This window comes from Wickerhamomyces ciferrii, contig 00211 (assembly GCF_000313485.1).
Source record: "Wickerhamomyces ciferrii WGS project CAIF00000000 data, strain NRRL Y-1031 F-60-10, contig 00211, whole genome shotgun sequence".
Lineage (NCBI taxonomy): Eukaryota > Fungi > Ascomycota > Saccharomycetes > Phaffomycetales > Wickerhamomycetaceae > Hansenula > Hansenula ciferrii.
The window spans coordinates 25822-45021 of record NW_011887529.1 but is presented as its reverse complement, the minus strand read 5'-3'; the positions used below and the strand labels follow the sequence as shown (position 1 = coordinate 45021).

General features: G+C 30.4%; 6 protein-coding genes across 6 annotated transcripts; 3 read left to right on the top strand and 3 right to left on the bottom strand.

The window, feature by feature from the left end:
• Window positions 1–330: 330 nt before the first annotated feature.
• Window positions 331–2943, bottom strand: BN7_5375 (SET domain-containing protein; the record flags this gene model as incomplete). The annotated part of the gene is made up of 1 exon (XM_011274046.1): window positions 331–2943. One exon carries the CDS (start codon window positions 2941–2943, stop codon window positions 331–333), a length of 2613 nt encoding a protein of 870 aa, XP_011272348.1.
• Window positions 2944–3499: 556 nt separating this feature from the next.
• On the bottom strand, window positions 3500–5845 carry SEC18 (AAA family ATPase SEC18; the record flags this gene model as incomplete). The annotated part of the gene is made up of 1 exon (XM_011274045.1): window positions 3500–5845. The coding sequence occupies one exon, from the start codon at window positions 5843–5845 to the stop codon at window positions 3500–3502; it is 2346 nt and encodes a 781-aa protein (XP_011272347.1).
• Window positions 5846–7857: 2012 nt separating this feature from the next.
• On the top strand, window positions 7858–9126 carry YOS9 (Yos9p; the record flags this gene model as incomplete). Its single annotated transcript, XM_011274044.1, has 1 exon — window positions 7858–9126. The coding sequence occupies one exon, from the start codon at window positions 7858–7860 to the stop codon at window positions 9124–9126; it is 1269 nt and encodes a 422-aa protein (XP_011272346.1).
• Window positions 9127–9666: 540 nt separating this feature from the next.
• Window positions 9667–12324, bottom strand: BN7_5372 (uncharacterized protein; the record flags this gene model as incomplete). Its single annotated transcript, XM_011274043.1, has 1 exon — window positions 9667–12324. One exon carries the CDS (start codon window positions 12322–12324, stop codon window positions 9667–9669), a length of 2658 nt encoding a protein of 885 aa, XP_011272345.1.
• Window positions 12325–14498: 2174 nt separating this feature from the next.
• Window positions 14499–15381, top strand: BN7_5371 (Ubiquitin-conjugating enzyme E2; the record flags this gene model as incomplete). Its single annotated transcript, XM_011274042.1, has 2 exons — window positions 14499–14542; window positions 14982–15381. The coding sequence occupies 2 exons, from the start codon at window positions 14499–14501 to the stop codon at window positions 15379–15381; spliced, it is 444 nt and encodes a 147-aa protein (XP_011272344.1).
• Window positions 15382–15850: 469 nt separating this feature from the next.
• Window positions 15851–19153, top strand: MAK21 (RNA-binding ribosome biosynthesis protein MAK21; the record flags this gene model as incomplete). The annotated part of the gene is made up of 1 exon (XM_011274041.1): window positions 15851–19153. The coding sequence occupies one exon, from the start codon at window positions 15851–15853 to the stop codon at window positions 19151–19153; it is 3303 nt and encodes a 1100-aa protein (XP_011272343.1).
• Window positions 19154–19200: the final 47 nt, after the last annotated feature.

Sequence of the window (19200 nt, the reverse complement as noted above, 5' to 3'; positions counted from 1 at the left end):
TTTAAAAAAAAATTGTGAAAAAACTATCGGACTGAAAATTACACGGCACATTGCGTGATGTACGCGTAAAACTTGGACCGGTATCTGTCATAGAATAAGTGACAATTAAAATAAGTTATAAACTTTAAACTACATTCATTCAAAAATAAACTGTTATTTGAACTGTCGTAACTTTATCATTGTATTAAGAATTTATTATATTTATATGGAAATAAATGAAATAAAATATAATTTATACAGAACAATATGTTCAGTGTAAAAGATGCAAATTAGGTATTGAAGTCTTTTTTTGAGTCTTCTTTTCATGTGGAATATCTTGAATTTATCTTTTTAAAAATATGCTGGTTGTTGAGCTCTGATCCTTTGTGGTACATTGACTCTATGGATTCCAGACGCTGTTGATGTGTATTTCCCATTTCTATATGGACTAGTTTTTTGTGGTGTTGTTTTAAAAGGTTTGACAGGAACAATATCATCCTCTTCATCTGAATCTAAATTAACGACTGTAGCACCTTCAGGTATAACAATTTTCTTTCTTGGACTCCCATTTGGTGTCTGTTCCTCATGAAGTTTTTGTTGTTTTGCATGTGCAAAAGTTTCTTCATCAATATTGACAATTTCTGAATGTGATCTGGATCTTGACTTGGAGCCATTAGCTTCATGTTTAACTTCGATCTCATGCGAGCTAACAACTCTAGAGATCTTGGTCTGCCTTCTTTCAGCCTCCTTCTTCAAAGCATCAGGACTGATCTTCGGACGTGATTTCATAATTTCATCTTTTGTTGGAGCAGAATCATTGCTATCACTTTCATGGCTATCATTAGCTTTAACTCTTCGTATATGAGGATTACTATGAGAGCTTTTATGATCATTTTGTCCATGTTTGACAATTCTAAATTTCTGTCTGGGTATTTCTGAGTTTGAACGACTGAAAACTGAGTTGTTCCCATCGCCACGATCTTCAACATGTAAAATTCTTTCTTGAACTTTACCATTTCCATTTCCATTGGTGTCTGATGTATAAGGTATTGTTTCTCTAATTCTTTTTAAGTGTGCAACCCTCTTAATACCATCTTTTGGTTGGTTATTCTTTGGTTTATTTGGTTTTGGTTCCGGTTTAACAATTTTACCCAGCGGCAGAACTTCAGGGGTATCTGAGTCACTATTATCATTAGATGAGTTCGTAAAATAATCACTCATATTAGCAGCTTTTGCCTTTGCTGAAAGTTTTTTCTTTGGTTTAGAAGGTTCTTTCTTCGGTTCATTATTCTTTTTGAAGTTGGAATTTGGTGCATAAGCAACACCACCGTGTGAAGCAGGTTTATTTCTTGGACGTAATGATTGAGCATCCAGAAGTTCAACTTGTGATAATGGAGGTCTTTGTATATTCGAATTAAGCACCAATAATCCAGAACTTGATTGTTTTCTAGTTTCTGGCCAGGCTAGCCCGTATAACAGTTGATGACGGGCACATCTTTGGCAATATTCTTGATATTTATATCTTGAATGAGGCATAATTAAAAAATATATACCACAGTGCCGACAGTCATATAAATAATCTTTATCTGCCTCTCTGTAAAGTTTTGTCATTTGTAATTTGTGTAATGTTCTGTTGATTTGACGTTGTCTCAAGACATCTTTATTCAGATGTGGAATTTCAGCAACTAATGAATCGATTGAATCATCTTTAGGATATATTTTCAATATACTATTTTCACTCTTTAGACTTTTCTTAAGTTTTTCACGAGGTCTTAATCTTCGACCTCCAACTTGTTCACTTTCAGGTTCTTCGAATGGTGAGTCAGTAGCAGCGTGCATACAAGAAACAATTGATGGTATCTTTTTCTTGGGTTCAGTTGGTTTAGCAGTTTTATCAAAATCTTGTGGGTCAATGGGTACCGGAGAAACATCTAATGACTCAATTTCATCTTCTGGACTTTGTTCAATTGGAGTTGATTCATGTTCATTGTCAATAACATCATCTACACCAACATCTGGTTCTGTTTCACTTTCAGTCTCTAGTAAGATCACTTCTGGTTCCGGCTCTGGCTCTGGCTCTGGTTCTCTTTTCACCAGCTGTAGAGCATTATTTTTCACCAGCTGTAGCGCATTACTTATCATTTCTTTTGGTTTGGTTTTTTGTATTTCTTCGTCTTCAGAACTTATACTTATAAAATCAGCATCTTCAGGGAGTACAAATCTATCTGGATTGAAAGATCCATTCAACGTTCTCTCACATGTAGCACATAAGCAATCTTTATTATCTTTACCAAAATAACTATTTGCATATGATACGGTAACTTCTTCACCCACCAGGATTTTTTTAGTTGCAAATATTCTCATTCCACTTTTTGTTGAAGAAAATTTTGCATTTGAATCACAATCATGATTAATGAACCGACTTGGTCCCAACATTAAGCAAGGGTTGGCACGACTTGTCATATGAATCACACTGAAATCACTTTTATCTAAATCATCCTCCTCTTCAGGTTTTAATTCTGAAAAAGTACCAGTTAAAAATTTTATTTCATCACCTGGAAGAAATTCCTTTTTAGCAACAATAGCACCTTCAGTTGATCCAGATTTAGCTTCATATCTATCAGATGTCATCATTTCAAAACCACATTCTGGTAAATACATTTCAAAATATCTGCGCGCTTGTCTCTTGAACTCCATAATAATGTTTCTATCTCCTTCATAATGTTCTAAAAATTGTTGTGTTTGGGGCAATTTGGTAAAATGGCTGACGCATTTGTCTAGTCTTGCTTTCTCTGGACTGATCACATATTTGTTGAGGATTCTTATTGTCATATGAATATCAACATTTAGTGGTTCTTGAAACCCTTTATTTAATTTTCTTGTTTTGATCCAAAAGAATAAATTATCAATAAGATTCCTAGTCAGATAATCATCGATCTCAGCTAGCTCATGCCACTTGATCATCTCTAATTGGTGTAGTTCGACTCCACTGTGCTACCTGTCTCAATCTTTTCCATAATAGTCGAACCACTGATGGTTCTTTGGTGTTTTCGTGATAGAATTGTTTATATGATCTGAATCAACTTCCTTAAAACACAGCGGTAAATTGACCTTTACCACCACTTAAAAAACACAACGGTAAACCAACACGGTATTCACTAAATAAATAAGTTTTAAAAGACTCAATGAGTTTCAGAACCCACTTCTTTGATTATTTAATAAAATTTAACCAGGTTTTATGGAAATTCACGTATACTATTTGAAAATTACATGGAAAGTTTCCTAATTGAGGAACCGCGATTTTGCGAAAAAAATGCGTTCCTCATAATTTTTTTTTTACCAAAAGGGAAATGAAAATATCGATTCAATTTGTGATAAATCACAATTTATATCATTTTATACTAGTAAGTAATAGATTAAAATCAATATGTCATTATTATGACTTTGATATCTACAGATTATCATGTTTCTTAAGCTAAACTATGGAAAAAATCAGATCTTTATAGTTTTTGTATATAATTCATGAAGTTTGAGATTGAGCCATCAAATCAATAATTTCATTAGCTGGATCATCATCATGTTTAGCAGTTTCAATATTAGTCAATGCTCTCTTAATACCAATATCGAATTTTGGTGCAATACCTGCTAGTTTATTTAAAACTCCCACTCTTGTAGCATCATCTAAAAAGTTTGATTCAATCATAACATTATTAAACTCATCTAAAGTATGAACATTTGGAACTGCAATATCATTATCAAAACAACTTACAAGATCCATTTGTTGCAAAACACTATAAGTACTTGTTGTGGAAATTATTAACAAACGACGATCTTTTGGTGGTTTACGTTTTAAGTAAACTTTCAACACTTGTAAAACATTATTTGAAAATCTTGGACCAATTGGAACCCAATCAACAATTGTTTCAATTGAATCAACAACTAAAACATTTAATGGTGATTTATAACTATCTCTAAATGTGTTATCAATATATGCAATCTTTGCAGTTTCTGACATACCAGCCATTTCTTCTGGTGAAATCAATCTAACAAATGGGAATTCTGAAGCAAGTGCAATAGCAGCTGCTAATGCAGTTTTACCTGAACCAGCTGGACCATGCATGGCTAATGAAACCAATCTGGTTTTTTCACTTTCTCTAACTTGACGAACATATCTTTGACCTGCTTTTAAAATATCATCAATTCTTGGTGAATATTTAATTATACCACCTTCAAGACAAGTTTTCAAGTCTTCTTCATTAACACCAAATGCTGATGAAACTTCACCTAGAGCATCAAGGAAATCTTGTCTTGTAACTTTCATGTTATCTATATCTTTATTATTTAGTTTAGTTTTACCTTCACCAATATTAACTTTTTGATTAATTGCAAATGAACTTGCACTTTTAACTAAACCTTCAATTTCAGCACCTGAAAAATTCTTAGTTAATGAAGCTAATTCTCTTAAATTAACATCTGGTGCAAGCATTTTATTTTCTTTCATTTTTTTGGTTTGAATTTCAAAAATTTGTAAACGACCATCTTCATCTGGTAATTGAATTTCAACTTGAACTTCAAATCTACCAGGTCTTAATAAAGCATTATCAATTAAATCACGACGATTTGTCATACCAATAACTAAGATATTATTCAATTGATCAACACCATCCATTTTGGCTAATAATTGATTGACAACATTATCACCAACACCAGTACCATCACCTCTTGAACCTCTTTGTTTGAAAACAGAATCTAATTCATCAAAAATGATAATATGTAATGAAGATTCTTCTCCTTTTGATTTATATTCAGCTTCAGCATCTTTAAATAAATTACGAATATTTTCTTCAGATGAACCAACATATTTACTTAAAATTTCTGGACCATTAACAATTTTTGGTTCTTTTGCATTCAACATTGTACCAATTCTTCTTGCAATTAAAGTTTTACCAGTACCTGGTGGACCAAATAATAATAAACCTTTAACATGACTAATACCTAATTTTTGAATAACTGAAGGTGGGAAAATACGTGATGCAAAAGCTCTTCTAAAAATTTGTGTAAATTCTTTATCTAACCCACCAACACCCATATCTTCAAATTTAAAATCTGGTCTAATAATAGCATCTGATCTTGGTCTAATGGAACTTGATTTTAAATTGACTAATCCATCACGACCTTTGAAAAAATTGATGATTGATTGTGGTAATAATAAACCTTTTGCTCTAATATCTGAAACTGGTGGATCATTATTTTCCAATTCAGCCAAATCAACAACTTGAATACTTTGAACACGTATTTCAAAAATTGTACCTTTATAATCTAACAATAATAATTGAGTTGGAGAAAATACTTGTGATTCGAAATTTTTAATAAAAGCTTTTGCTAAATCATCTTGATCAAATTGAGTTGGAACTGCTTTTGCTTTATTTCTGAATCCAATTTCTACATTTAATGTACCAATATATGGTTGTTTACCAGTTTCTGTTTGAATATCATATCTTCTAACTTCAACTTCTTCATTTAGACTTAATCCAACCCATAATCTTTGAGTACCGTTCAAACCGATCTCACCTGGTTGAGTCTTATCAGAATTATGTCTAGTAGTAAAGACAAACAAATCATTTATAGCAACATGAACACCATCTGGGAAATCACTTGGATGAACAGAGGCATAATTACCCAGAGCATAACTATTATCTGGAGCATTAGCAGCTCTTAAAACCTTTGGAGGACCTGCTGGAGTTGAACTTTGTTTATTATGATTGAATGGCAATCTATTAACTAATCCGCCACCAAAATTACCAGAATTTGTGGATTGTGCAGATGGTGATCCACTATTGGACTTCCCAAACCCGAATCTATCCATATTGAATTGAATCTATGTGTTTAGTTTAAGAATTTTATTGGGATCGTTGATGTATAGTTTCTGAGAAAATGTCAAGTAAATGAGATAAATCTATGTACAACACAACAATTCAAAAGTCGATCTCCTACTGATACTGGATTATGTCATCACAACGCACTGGATTATGTAATCAGATGAAAACTAAATCATAAATTAATAAAACTTTTATATAAGTAACAATACTATTTTACTATTTTTTAATTATCTTCAAGCCTTGAAATATATATTTAATATCTTAGATCTTCGAAAAATTGATTTTAAATTTTTCAGAATTTATAGATTTTTTCAAAATGTCAACGTCCAAAATTTTATATTTGATTTGAAGATGAAATTAAATAAATTTAGTAAATTTTTTTTTCTTGAATTTAGATGGTTTGAATACATTGAATACAAATATGCTATTAATATTACACTAGAAGGTATTAAAATAGCTTAAGTTCCTACAATTTATACCTATAAAGTTCATATGTTTATTGGAAATATTAGTCAGTGATTAAGTAAGGCTTATATAATCACACACAATAGTATTACTAAGATTAATAGATTATATTATGAAAGTTTATGAAATTATTGTAATTTGCTTTTAAATGTATTTGAAAAATGTTTATATTGATTTTTGAAGTTATAGGGCACCGATTTATATGGATCTGTAAAACTAATATTAGATGGATTAGATGTGTTGAAAATATTTTTTTCGTCACTCTCATGTAACTTTTATATCAATATAGTCTACAACAAGATCTTGGTTTAGAGACAAATTATTGTCCTTTTATAAATATATGAATGTATGTATTTTCTAATTAATTTTCTATTGTTGAGCCCCACCAGATGAAACCATAAACATAAGAAGAGCAGGTACGATATACATCCAGTATTTTTGAATAAATGATTTTGGAGGCTAATAAAATTGTTAGTAAATAAGCCCAATGGAAAGCTTTGAAAACAACTTACTTCTTCTTCTTCAATAACTTCTTTCCCTTCAGCATTTTTGACGGTTTTTGGGGCCTCTTTAGAAGCAGGTTGAGCACCACGTACGGCTGGTTTAATTATTGACTTGATACCCAATTGTTCCCCTTTTCTTAACGAAAGTGATATTAATTCACCTGTAACTGGTTTAGTACTTATGATTAATTCATATCTTAATGGGGTTTCAAGCTATGTCATTTCAAAGTTAGTAAATTCATTCAAATCTTCAATTGTAAAGTAGTAATATCAAAAAAACACATACATGAACATAACTATGACACACGAAATTTCCATTGATTTCAGCACCGATGCAATATTCACCCTTTTCAAGCTCCAAATTGTCATCCGTATCTATAATCTCTGTGGCACCTGCGGTCTTGTTATATGTCAATACACCTAATTTGATGTTGATCTCTGTGTTTTCTAATGAATGTGCGTATAATTGAACTGGAGCAGTAGCAGCCACAAATGAGAGCAAAAAGCTCACAAGAAACGAGATACCCAATAATTTCACCATTTTAATTCCAAAGAAGAACAAATCACCACCGAATAACTTAGTTGAACCTGTGATTGTAGTTGTTGATTTAGCGTGATGTTTTGGTTTGTTAGCATGTTTTTTCTTCAATATTTTGATTTTCCGAAAAAATGGAGAATTATAGCTGGGAGAGGACTACGTATCTAATGACAAGATCTTGACTTCAACAACCGATTGAGATTCAAACAGAAAGGAGATTTAAGAGGGCAAAAGAGTGATGAAGATTAACACAGTGAAGATCACAGGAGCTGGTTTCCTACTGATACAGGGGGCCAGTGCACTGTTCAGCGTATATGATGATTACTATTCGTCTCCAAAAGTGAGTTCAATCAATATGGTGTTTTGAAGGAAAACAAAAGACTAACCAAAATCTTAGTATTCAATAAAGTTCAATGACCACGAGATAATCTCAAAGAAAGAGTCAAATGAGCTGCTCACTGGTGCATCAAATGTCAACAAAAGTTATTACTTGATGCAATCTTCCAATACAGATTATATGTGTCATATTCCACAAGTCTCAAGTAATAATCAACATGATCCATTTGCCACAATTGAAGAAGAAAGTCGAAGTGAGAAGATCAAAACAGCGGTAAAACAAATAAAGGAAACTTTAGAAAATGCATGGCTTTTCCATAATTCAGGTTATTGGTCATTTGGATTTAAATTTGGTCAAGAATTATCACAATTTCATGGGAAGGAAAAAGATTTCTTAGAAAACAAAAATGTTAGATATATATTAGGTGTTCCGAACAAAAGTGATAACTATAATGATTATTCTTTACATAAGGAAGGTGGTGTTTGGTTTCTTCGATATAATTTGAAGGGCGGTACAACTTGTGATTTGACAGGAAGACCAAGAACAGCTGAAATTCAATTTATGTGTGATCCATCACATGTTGATCCAAGTTTAAATTGGGTTAAGGAATATAAATCATGTCAATATCATGCTCAGATATCAATACCACAACTATGCTCGGATGACTTGTTTGGTATGAATAAAGAAGAAATCATACATGAAATTGAATGTACTAAAGTTATTGATCAAGATACAGAATTTATTGAAAAGGATAAATTGATTCAAAAATCATTTACTGATCATGATGACAAAATATCAATAGAGGATTATGAGTTAGAATCAATTGGAAATGGTATATTTCTGGGGAAACCAACCAATCAAAATAAAACAAATATATTCATCACAAATTCTGAAGATATTAATAATGAACTTTTAGGTAAACTATCAAGTGCATATGCAAAAGGTTTAGTGACGTCCAAAATTAAAATACCAGTAACACCTGGATCTCCAGTTGGAACTTCACAAATTGCTAAACTTCTGTATGAAACTTATGTTTATAATGTTAGAGGTGAATACTTAACTACTGTACAAATTCAATGGAGAGAAAATGGTCAACTGGTGACTTATAATCGTGAAGGATTAAGTCTGTTGAAACATAATTTCAAAAAAATTGTTAGCGAGGATGAGAATGGTGTGGTTAGTAGTTCATTAGATGATAACTCAAATAATAATCCAGAGGAAAAGGTAGTAGATCATGCAAAAAATGAAGAGAATGAGGAAAATAAAGGCAATGAAGGCGTTGAAAGTAATGAAGGTGTTGACGGTAAAGCAGACGAAAAAACTTCTGATGAGTATAAAGAGACTGTTATTGAAGTGGAAGTTTTGGATGATGGTGACGTGTCTAATGAACCTGAAGAGCAAACCATAGTTCATGATGAACTTTGATGATGTTGACGATTAATGCAATATCATTGAATTAATATGTGTACTTCTATATATTGATCGCGTTCAAACTTAAACAGTAGCCCATACTACGATTAGATCGATCTATAATTCATAATAACAATTTTCATTTATTCAGATAATATAAGACAATAATAATATAAAAACCTATACAAAACTTAAAAAACAAATTTAAAATTCGGAAATTAAAAATATTTAAAATGATCCAATTCATATCCTCTTCCTATTGAATATTGAAAAAGTGATATACCAAGAAATAAATGAATCATATAGAAAAAGATTTATATATGATTCATAATATACCCAAAAAACAAACAAACAAACTATAAATAAAATAGTTAGAATGAATAAAATGTGAAAAAAAACAACAACCTAATACAAAACAGAACAAAATGAAGCCCCAGAAAACGTTTTAAACAAGTGTATATGTTACAAAAACATGTATGAACGTCTTAATAATTGATGAATATAATATAATTATAATGTCATTAATGATTTTATGATTTTTTGATAACCCAAATTTTAATTTAATTCATTAAAAGATTTTCCAGTTTCAACTAAATCATCACTAATTTCTCTTTTCAAATGTAAGCCAACTTCTTTTAAATCATTAAAATTACCATTACTAGAATCACCAATCCAAACTCTTAAATGAGCAACTAAATTTTCAATAACTTGACCTTCTTTACCTTCAACCCATTTTTTTGGAAATTTTTGAATCAATTTATATAATGAAATGAATGATAATAATGTCAATTCATCTTTATTGAATCTAATATATTTCAACAATTTAGAAACTTGTTCATGTTGATCAGCATGTGCATATTTTAAAATTGATGAACAAACTAATGCATTAAATAAATCTTGAGATAATAAGTTTTGAAATTTAGCATTAATTAATGGTTGTTCAGTAATTTTATTTTTTTTAGAATTATCAAAACTATTTGAAGGTGTAATTGGTTCTGGTTCAAAATCAGAATCTTCAAAATATTCATCAGAATCATAAATTTGTTCATCAGTTTTTTCTAAATCTTCTCCATCAACATTTTCTTCTTTTGATGTTGTGATATCTTCTTCTTCTTCTTCAACTGGACTTGATATAGTCTCACCTGATTTAGTATTTGATTCATTACCATTCAATTTTTGATTTAATGTATATGCTTTTGATTCTTCACTAACTAATTTCAAAACACCATCAACATATTTTTCATTCAAAATTGATTTAAATAATTTGATTCTAATATCAACAACTGATCTTTTTGGTGCTAAATTTTCAGCAGAAATTAATTTATTCCATAATTCCTTTTTACCTTCTTTTAGTTCATCATTATCTAATTTATTGATTTCTTCTTTATTAAAAGTTAAATTAATATATTCTAATAAAACTTCACGGAAAACTTCATTAGCTCTAAAACTAACCAATAAAGTTTTATAATCAAAAGAAATTCTATCATCTCTTAAAATTAAAAAGAAACCTTTATCTTCAACACCTCTTTCACAATTTGTACTGATTGGTAAACCAGTAACAACATTTAATAATCTTTTGAAAGCTTCTGAATCTTTAGCCAATGGACTTTTTAATTCTTTAAAAAAATGTCTTAAAGCTGGATCTGAAACTTTTTGATTAGCAACTTCAGAAATACTTAATTCCACTAAAGAATTTAAATTGAAAAATAATGAAAAATCAGAATATGTTAAAATTAATTTGGCCAATACTAATTTAGCAAATGATACTTCATATGATGTTTCATAAGTGAATAATCTTAATAATAAAAATACTAAACTGAAATATGAATTGTTTCCAAATTTACCTAATAATGATTGATTAACTAAAGTATCAATTTCATTACCTGATGCAGAATGTTTACTCTTTGAACCAATTCTAATAAATACTAATTCTTTAACTAATTCATACCATTCAAGTAAAGTAATTGATGATCTTGTTTGTTGAGGTTTACCAGATTTATCCGTTAGATTTGAATCTGATGAAGCAAAGATTGATGGGAAAATTAAAGAAACAACTGATGAAGCTAAAAAGGAAAATTGAATAATATGTAATAGTTTGGCAAAAAGTGGATTACCCAATATTGGGAAAGCTGATAATCCACGATAATCACTAAAATCATTACCTCCATTAAACATGTTATGACCAACCATAGTTGCCATACCTCCCATCAAGACACGAGCTGGTACACCCATTTGATATTGCTGTTGAGGTTGAGCATTTGCAACATTTACTTGTTGACCATTATAAGTTGCAGGTTGGAAGTTATCATGTTGTTGTTGTTGTTGTTGCTGCTGCTGAAGTGGAATTTGTTGATTGAAATGTGAAGGATAATGTTGTTGTTGAGCTGGTATACTACCCAAATATTGTTTCATTTGTTGATTTTCTCTTAATAATATCATGTTTTTCTTTTCAAGATGTTGTATATATTCAGTAGCTTTTTCTAAAACAATTGCCTTATTAACTTTTGCAGCTGGTGATAACCCATCCAAATCATTTAAAGTAGTATTTACATCACCTGCAGCTAATCTTAATGAAGGGACAGCATCTCTTAAAGCCGTTATCTTGGAATTAATATTTGTTCTATATTTTTTTTCAATAACATTATGTGTAGCTTTGGTTTTCTTTGGTTTAGTGATCTTGTTATTATCACCTATTGTTTTCTTTAATGCTGATGCAGATGATGAATATGTAGTTGTTGTAGCTTCTGGTGAGAAATCACTTTCTTCTGATGATGATTCTTTCTTTAAAGATTGAGATTGTGGTAATTGATTATTATCATTATATTGTGACGGCGTTTCAGATTCTTGAGATTTAAGATCAGTATTTATCTTTGGAATATCAAATGTAGTAGTATCATTATTGTTAAATTGGAATCCATTATCATTTTGAATTTCAGTTTTAATATTGGAATTGTCTTCACCATCAAAATTTACAAAATCTTTTGAATAAAAATCATCATTTAAAGTCTTTGAGTCTTGACCATCAACTTGATTACCCCAATATTCATCTGTTAGGAAATCATTTTCAGGTGAATAACCATAAGATGAAGCTTTAGCGCTATTACCGCTGCTGAATTCACCATTATCAGAAGGTGAAAGTGTGGTTGCTGAAGAGCTAGATAAAGAAGCTAAAAGAGCATCTGTATCATCAAATGAATAGAAATTGTCTGTCATGATCAGATCGTTCTTGTGAAATTTGTTTCTATTGATCTTTTTGTCTTTGATAAATAATAACTTTTTAATTTGAATTTGAAATGTGGTGAACTTGGTTATAGGGAAAACTTCTAATACTATAGCCCAAATACAAGCCTGAAAACTAAGTAGCAAAAGAGGATTGATGTATAAAAAAAAAGTGTGCAATCACTGAGCAAACAATAAACCGCTTTGATCCTGGTTATTTAGCCTTTTGAATTGAGTTGTTGTAGATGGAAAAGTAAATAGATACAATTTAATCAATTTGTTTTTTTTAATAAATTCAAGCTCAAGGGCTTTTTTCTACTCTTACAAAGAACCAGACACTTTTTTTTTCTTTCATGGGAACCGAATTCTTTTTTTTTTGTTTTTTGGGTTTTCGTCCTTCCAGAAGAACACAATTTGCGCAATCAGGATACCGATTATGGACAGTTTCTGCGACAAAGGCATTCTATTTAGCGGTTAGGACAACATTAATGGCGTCACACTATATAAATATAGTAATTGATCATGCCAATCGTGCCAAAATATCTAGTTGTTTCCAGATCAACATTGACAACTAATGGCTTGATTTATGCACAAAGTTGCACCAACTCGCAGAAAATCGTTCTTTTCATAACTGAAAAAATGCGAAAGATACCTGGTACTTATAAAGTTACGAGACAAACAAATCATATACTTTTGAATGAAAAGAATTTGATGAAGTGATGGAGTGATGTAATATATGTGGTATATATTTCTTGTTTTGTACTACGAATGAATATTGCTATGGTCAAAGTCTTGTGCTAGTTTTTTTCTTCGACGTTTCATTTCAATTGTTAAACATATATGCTGCTCTACCCAGGTTTGACTTTTGAGCAAGGGCCTATTTATATAAGGTACTAGTTTTAATTGTACGGTATTTGTTTGAAGTTTGAACTAGAATTGTAAATTAAACTAACACAGAATCCAGATATGTCTAAAATCTATGTTTAGAAACTGAAAGGCATTAAAAACTTGTTGACCCGGCTAAGTGCTCTAGTGTGACCAGTAGCCACTGGTAGCACATGCACATACTTAACAGATAGAAATAACGAAAAAGATTAAAACCGTTAACATTGATCCTCAAATTAATCAAGACCGTGAATATTAATTGCGGACTGATAAATATTGAGACGTTATTGTTAAACTTGCACGTTTTTTAATTAAATTTTGATTTGAGTTTAATTTAAAGCATGTAGTATTAGTACGCAGGTTGTACTTAATCCACACGAAGGCGTACTTTACCGAGATACTACGTATCGATTAATAAAGTAAATTTTGTAATCTTGATTCAGTGAAAGTCGAAACATAAATAATCAGTGATCACAATATCACAATCAAATAGTCAAACAAAGTACTTTTGAGGAGTCATTAATTGATCCAATATAACCATACACAACCCACAACTATAGGAAATTTAGAATTGAACAATCTGTGGTTTAGATCATGTCTAGATCTAATCAGCTCGTTTTGGCGCAAGTAATCAAATGTATTTTAATCTGATAAAATGGCTATGTAATGGATTAAAATGATAAAAACCATGGTAAATAGCTTCAAGATCAATAAACTAAAGTATTTAAATCATAATAGAACTTTAGTACAGTGTTGATTCATTATAAGAGAGGTCAATATCTCTATTCTAAGGTGTCAAGAACCGTTTCATTGACATGTATAAATCTCAGATATTGGGAATTTCATTTGAAATTTGGTCAATTAGAACTCAGTCATAGTTAAAAGTAGAAAGTGTTAAAGTTGTGTAACAATGTAACACCAACATGAATAAATTTGAGTCAAGTGTGCATATAAACTATACTACTAGACTTAGAAGTTAGTACTAGTACAGCTTAATATTTTAGTCCAAAATTTACCCTGACTTTAAAATCACATGACTTCATTTACCCTCCTCTTTCACGTGTCAAAGGTCGGATCTCCCTATACTTAATTAATACAGATCCGACTTTGTACGATCTTTCCAGAATTTTACCAAAATTGATTGTGCTTCGTCCAAAATTGTTGAAAATTTATCGCCACAAGAGTTTCAAAAATTAGGAGATTTTCTTTCTTTAATTAAAACTTCAGATATTTGATACGTCAAAAACATATCTTAATTAAAACAACATAAATAACATCAAGAAATGTCTCAAAAAAGAATCGGAAAAGAATTAAACGACTTAGGAAGGTAAGTGAGAGTTCAGATAGTGTTAAGGGATTGTTATCATTGGTGGCGGCAAGGTTTGTTTGTTTGTTTATTGTGTGTGAACTACAGCGGTTATTGATTTCAATTATTGGTCGTCTGTCATTTTCAACTTATGATTCATAACAAGGGTGTTTTCAAAGTTTTAAAAGAAGAAGTATTTAAGGATCAGATCTAATAGTATAAGATAGAGATATACCGCTTTGTTTATTTTGGTTTGTTTTCATGTTGATGTTTTGTTTTCATGTTTTTGATGACATTTCAAATATCACCATTTTTTTTTGATGGCAAATTCACTTACTAAAGATATCAAAATCAATCAAACATCAACAACCAAACCTACTACTCTATGATTTACAACCTGATACACTAAATAATGTTTTATTTCTTGATTTGGAACTATTGATACTAACAATGAATTTAGAGATCCCCCATCTTCATGTTCAGCTGGTCCAGTTGGTGACGATTTATATCATTGGCAAGCATCCATTATGGGTCCATCAGATTCTCCATACGCCGGTGGTGTTTTCTTTTTATCTATTCATTTCCCAACAGATTACCCATTCAAACCTCCAAAAATTCAATTTACAACTAAAATTTATCATCCAAATATTAACTCAAATGGTAACATTTGTTTAGATATATTAAAAGATCAATGGTCACCAGCTTTAACAATCTCAAAGGTGCTTCTTTCTATTTGTTCTCTTTTAACAGATGCTAATCCAGATGATCCTTTAGTACCAGAAATTGCACATATTTACAAATCAAATCCAGAACTTTATCAAAAGAATGCTAAAGAATGGACCAAAAAATACGCCATCTAGATTCCATCAGCTTTAATTATACAACAAAAATAATAGATGTTTTTTAATGGTTAACTTTGGGGAGTTGTAAATACAGGTTTGCATGTCATAGAATAGATCTAGTATATTGTAGTTTTCGATAATTGTAATTAGACTTATTGTTCATGAGATAAGATTCTAGAATACTTTGAGATTATATTGTTCAGGAAAGGATTACTGAAGAACTCAACCAGACCAACAGTGAACTTGCTTTGTTAAGATCAACTGATATTTAATTCAAATCTATTAAATCTTTGGTAAATCATTTCATTTTAAAGGTCTTTTGATCGCATTGAAATATCCGGTAGGACCACTCAAAAGCGCGCAAGCGATGAGGTTACCCTTATTTCAAATTTTCCTAAAAAAAATATTTCTATGTACATATTAAAATATATAGTTAATAGAGTTTAATCAGTATAAATTAAAGACTTCAAACTTTAGATTAATCAAGATGGATGGTCTTAAGATTAATTTATCTGGGTTAAGAGATAAAGTCTCTAGTAAATTACAAAATGAGAAATCTAAACCTGATAAGAAATCAAAACAAAAAAATAATAAGAATAATAAAGATAAAGATTTAAAGAATCAAAATAATTCAAATGATAGACAACCAAAGAAATCTGATAATAAGAATACCAAAGAAGATAAACCTGCTAATAAGAAACAAGATCAACCACAAGGTGAATCACAAGCTGATATCTTACGTCGTGAAGCTTTGGAATTGGGCGCTACTGAAGAAGATTTAAAATTATTAGATGGTGTTAATGATGATGAAGATAGTGAACAAGAATTTGATAATGATGATAAGAAATTAGAAAATGGATTTAAAGATGATTTATCTAAATTCATGCAAGGTATTGGTTTAGGTAAAGGTGAAGTTCAAGTTGTTGAAGATTCTGAAGTTGAAGAAGAAGAAGCTGAGGAAGAAGAAGAAGAAGCTCCTGAATTAGTTGAAGAAGACGAAGACAATGATGAAGAAGAACCTTTCGAAGAAGAAGAAGATGATGAAGAAGAAGTTGAAGATTTCACTGAACATGATAATACTGCCGTTTTCCAAGCTGCTCCAGAAGAAAAAGAAGAAGCTGCTCCATTACATCAAAGAATTGAAACTACATCTATACTTAATAGTGCAAAACTTATAGTTCCACCACGTATTGATTGGTATAACATCCCAATTGAATTATCAGAAGATGCTACTTCTTTATCACAAATTCAAATTGATAGATTATATCAAAAGGGTAAAGAAGCTTTAGAAACTGATAATTCAACTTATTATGAAGAATTTTCTAAAACTTCATCACAAAAAAAGTTCTTGTCACAAATTTTATCAGATGGTACATTAAATGATAAAATTTCTGCTTTAACTCTTTTAGTTCAAGAAGCTCCTTTACATAATACAAAATCTTTAGATACTTTATTAGGATTTTGTTCTAAAAAATCAAGAAATTCTGCTTTACAATCATTAAATGCATTAAAGGATTTACTCATCAATGGGTTATTACCAAATAGAAAGTTAAGATATTTCAAAAATCAACCTTTGAGTAATATGTTAACCAAGAAACAATTAGCTATTTTCTATTTTGAAGATTATTTAAAACAATATTTTTTCAAAGTTATTCAAATTTTAGAAAGATTATCTCATGATCCAATTATCCATGTTAGAATGAATGTTGTTGGTCATATTTTTGATTTATTGAAGAATAAACCAGAACAAGAAGTCAATTTACTACGATTAGGTTGTAATAAAATTGGTGATATTGATAATAAAGTTAGTTCTAAAACTTCATACCAAATTTTACAATTAGAACAAGCACATCCAAATATGAAAAAAATTGTTATTGATGCAGTCGTTGATAACGTCTTCAAACAAAATAGTGATTATCATACCAAATATTATTCTGTCTTGACATTAAATCAAACAATCTTAACAAGACGTGAAGATGAAGTTGCTAATGTTCTTGTAAAGACATATTTTGCATTATTTGAAAAATTATTAATTGAATCAGATCCAAACAATGTTGAAGTTGAAAAGAAATCTGGAGATTCAAAAGATAATAATTATAAAAATAGAAAGAAAAATTTCAAAAAGGGTAAAAAAGGTGGTAAATCAATTAAAGCTGAAAAATCTGAACAAGAAGTTTTAGAAGAAAAAAATTCAAAGTTATTTTCTGCTTTATTAACTGGGTTGAATCGTGCTTTCCCATTCTCAAACTTACCAACTGATGTTTTCAATAAACATTTAGAAACATTATATAAAATTACACATTCAAGTAATTTTAATACCTCTGTTCAAGCTTTAGTTTTAATTTCACAAATTGTTAAAACTCAAAATTTGAATTCTGATCGTTTCTATAGAACTTTATATGAAAGTTTATTTGATCCAAGATTAGTTTCATCTTCAAAACAAGGTATTTATTTGAATTTATTATATAAAGCATTGAAACAAGATGCTAATACATCAAGAACAATGGCTTTTGTTAAAAGAATTGTCCAAGTTTGTTATAACTGGGTTAATGTTGGTTCAATCACTGGTATGTTCTTCTTGTTGATGGAATTAGAAAAATCTATCCCACAAATCAGAAATTTAGCTTTAAATACACCAGTTGATCATAAATATGTTGATGATGAAGATTCAGAAGAAGAAAATTTCAAAGATGTTGATTCTGATAATGAAGATTCTAAAACCAAAGAAACTGAAGCTAAAAAAGTTAAACCAGCTAAAGACTTAGAATATGATGGTCGTAAACGTGATCCAAGATTTGCTAATGCTGGTAATTCATCATTATGGGAAATCAATGAATTTTTGAATCATTATCATCCAACTGTTCAATTATACGCTGAAAGTTTCTTGAATCAACAAAAACAAACCAAACCAGATCTTGGTTTATTCACACTAAGTCATTTCTTGGATAGATTTGTTTATCGTAATGCCAAACAAAAACCAACTACTAAAGGTTCATCTATTATGCAACCTCTTGGTGGTGCCCATACTGGTTCATTATTAGTTAAAGCTTCAAATAAAATCAACCCAGAAGTTCCTGTTAACACTGAAGATTGGTTAGCTAAGAAAGTTGATGATGTTAGACCAGATGAAAAATTCTTCCATCAATATTTCACAACAAAAGAAAAAGATCCTTCACAATTGGCTGGTGGTGAACCTGCAGAAGAAGATTTCGATCAAGAAAGTGATCTAGATGATGCAGAAGTTTGGGATGCCTTAGTTAAATCACAACCTGAAATTGAAGGTGAAGATGAAGATAGTTTAGATGATTTCAGTGATTTAGACGAAGAAGATTTCAGTGATTATGATGATGAAGATGAAGAAGCCGAAGCTGAAGCAGGCGAAGAACAACCTACAGAACAACAAGAAGATGAAGATAGTTCAGATTTTGAATTACAAGCTATTGGTGATTCAGATGGAGATGAAGACGAAGAAGAACAAGAACAAGGTAGTGAAATTGAAGATGATTTCAAAGGACCACAATTCGATGATGATGAAGCTGAAGATGATGATAACGAAGCTGAATTATTCAAAGGTAATTCTGAAGATGAACTCGCGTCAGATGAAGAAGTTGATGAAGAATCTGAAGAAGAACCAGCTCCAAAATCCAAGAAACGTTCATTCAAAGAAACCAAACAAGAAGCTAAACCTTCAAAGAAATCTAAGAAATCTAAATTCAGTGACTTACCTGTTTTCGCATCTGCTGATGATTATTCACAATATTTGAACTCTGATGATGAAGATTTTTCATGATCAATCAATCGTAAATATAGAACTTTAATATATACCATGTATCATAC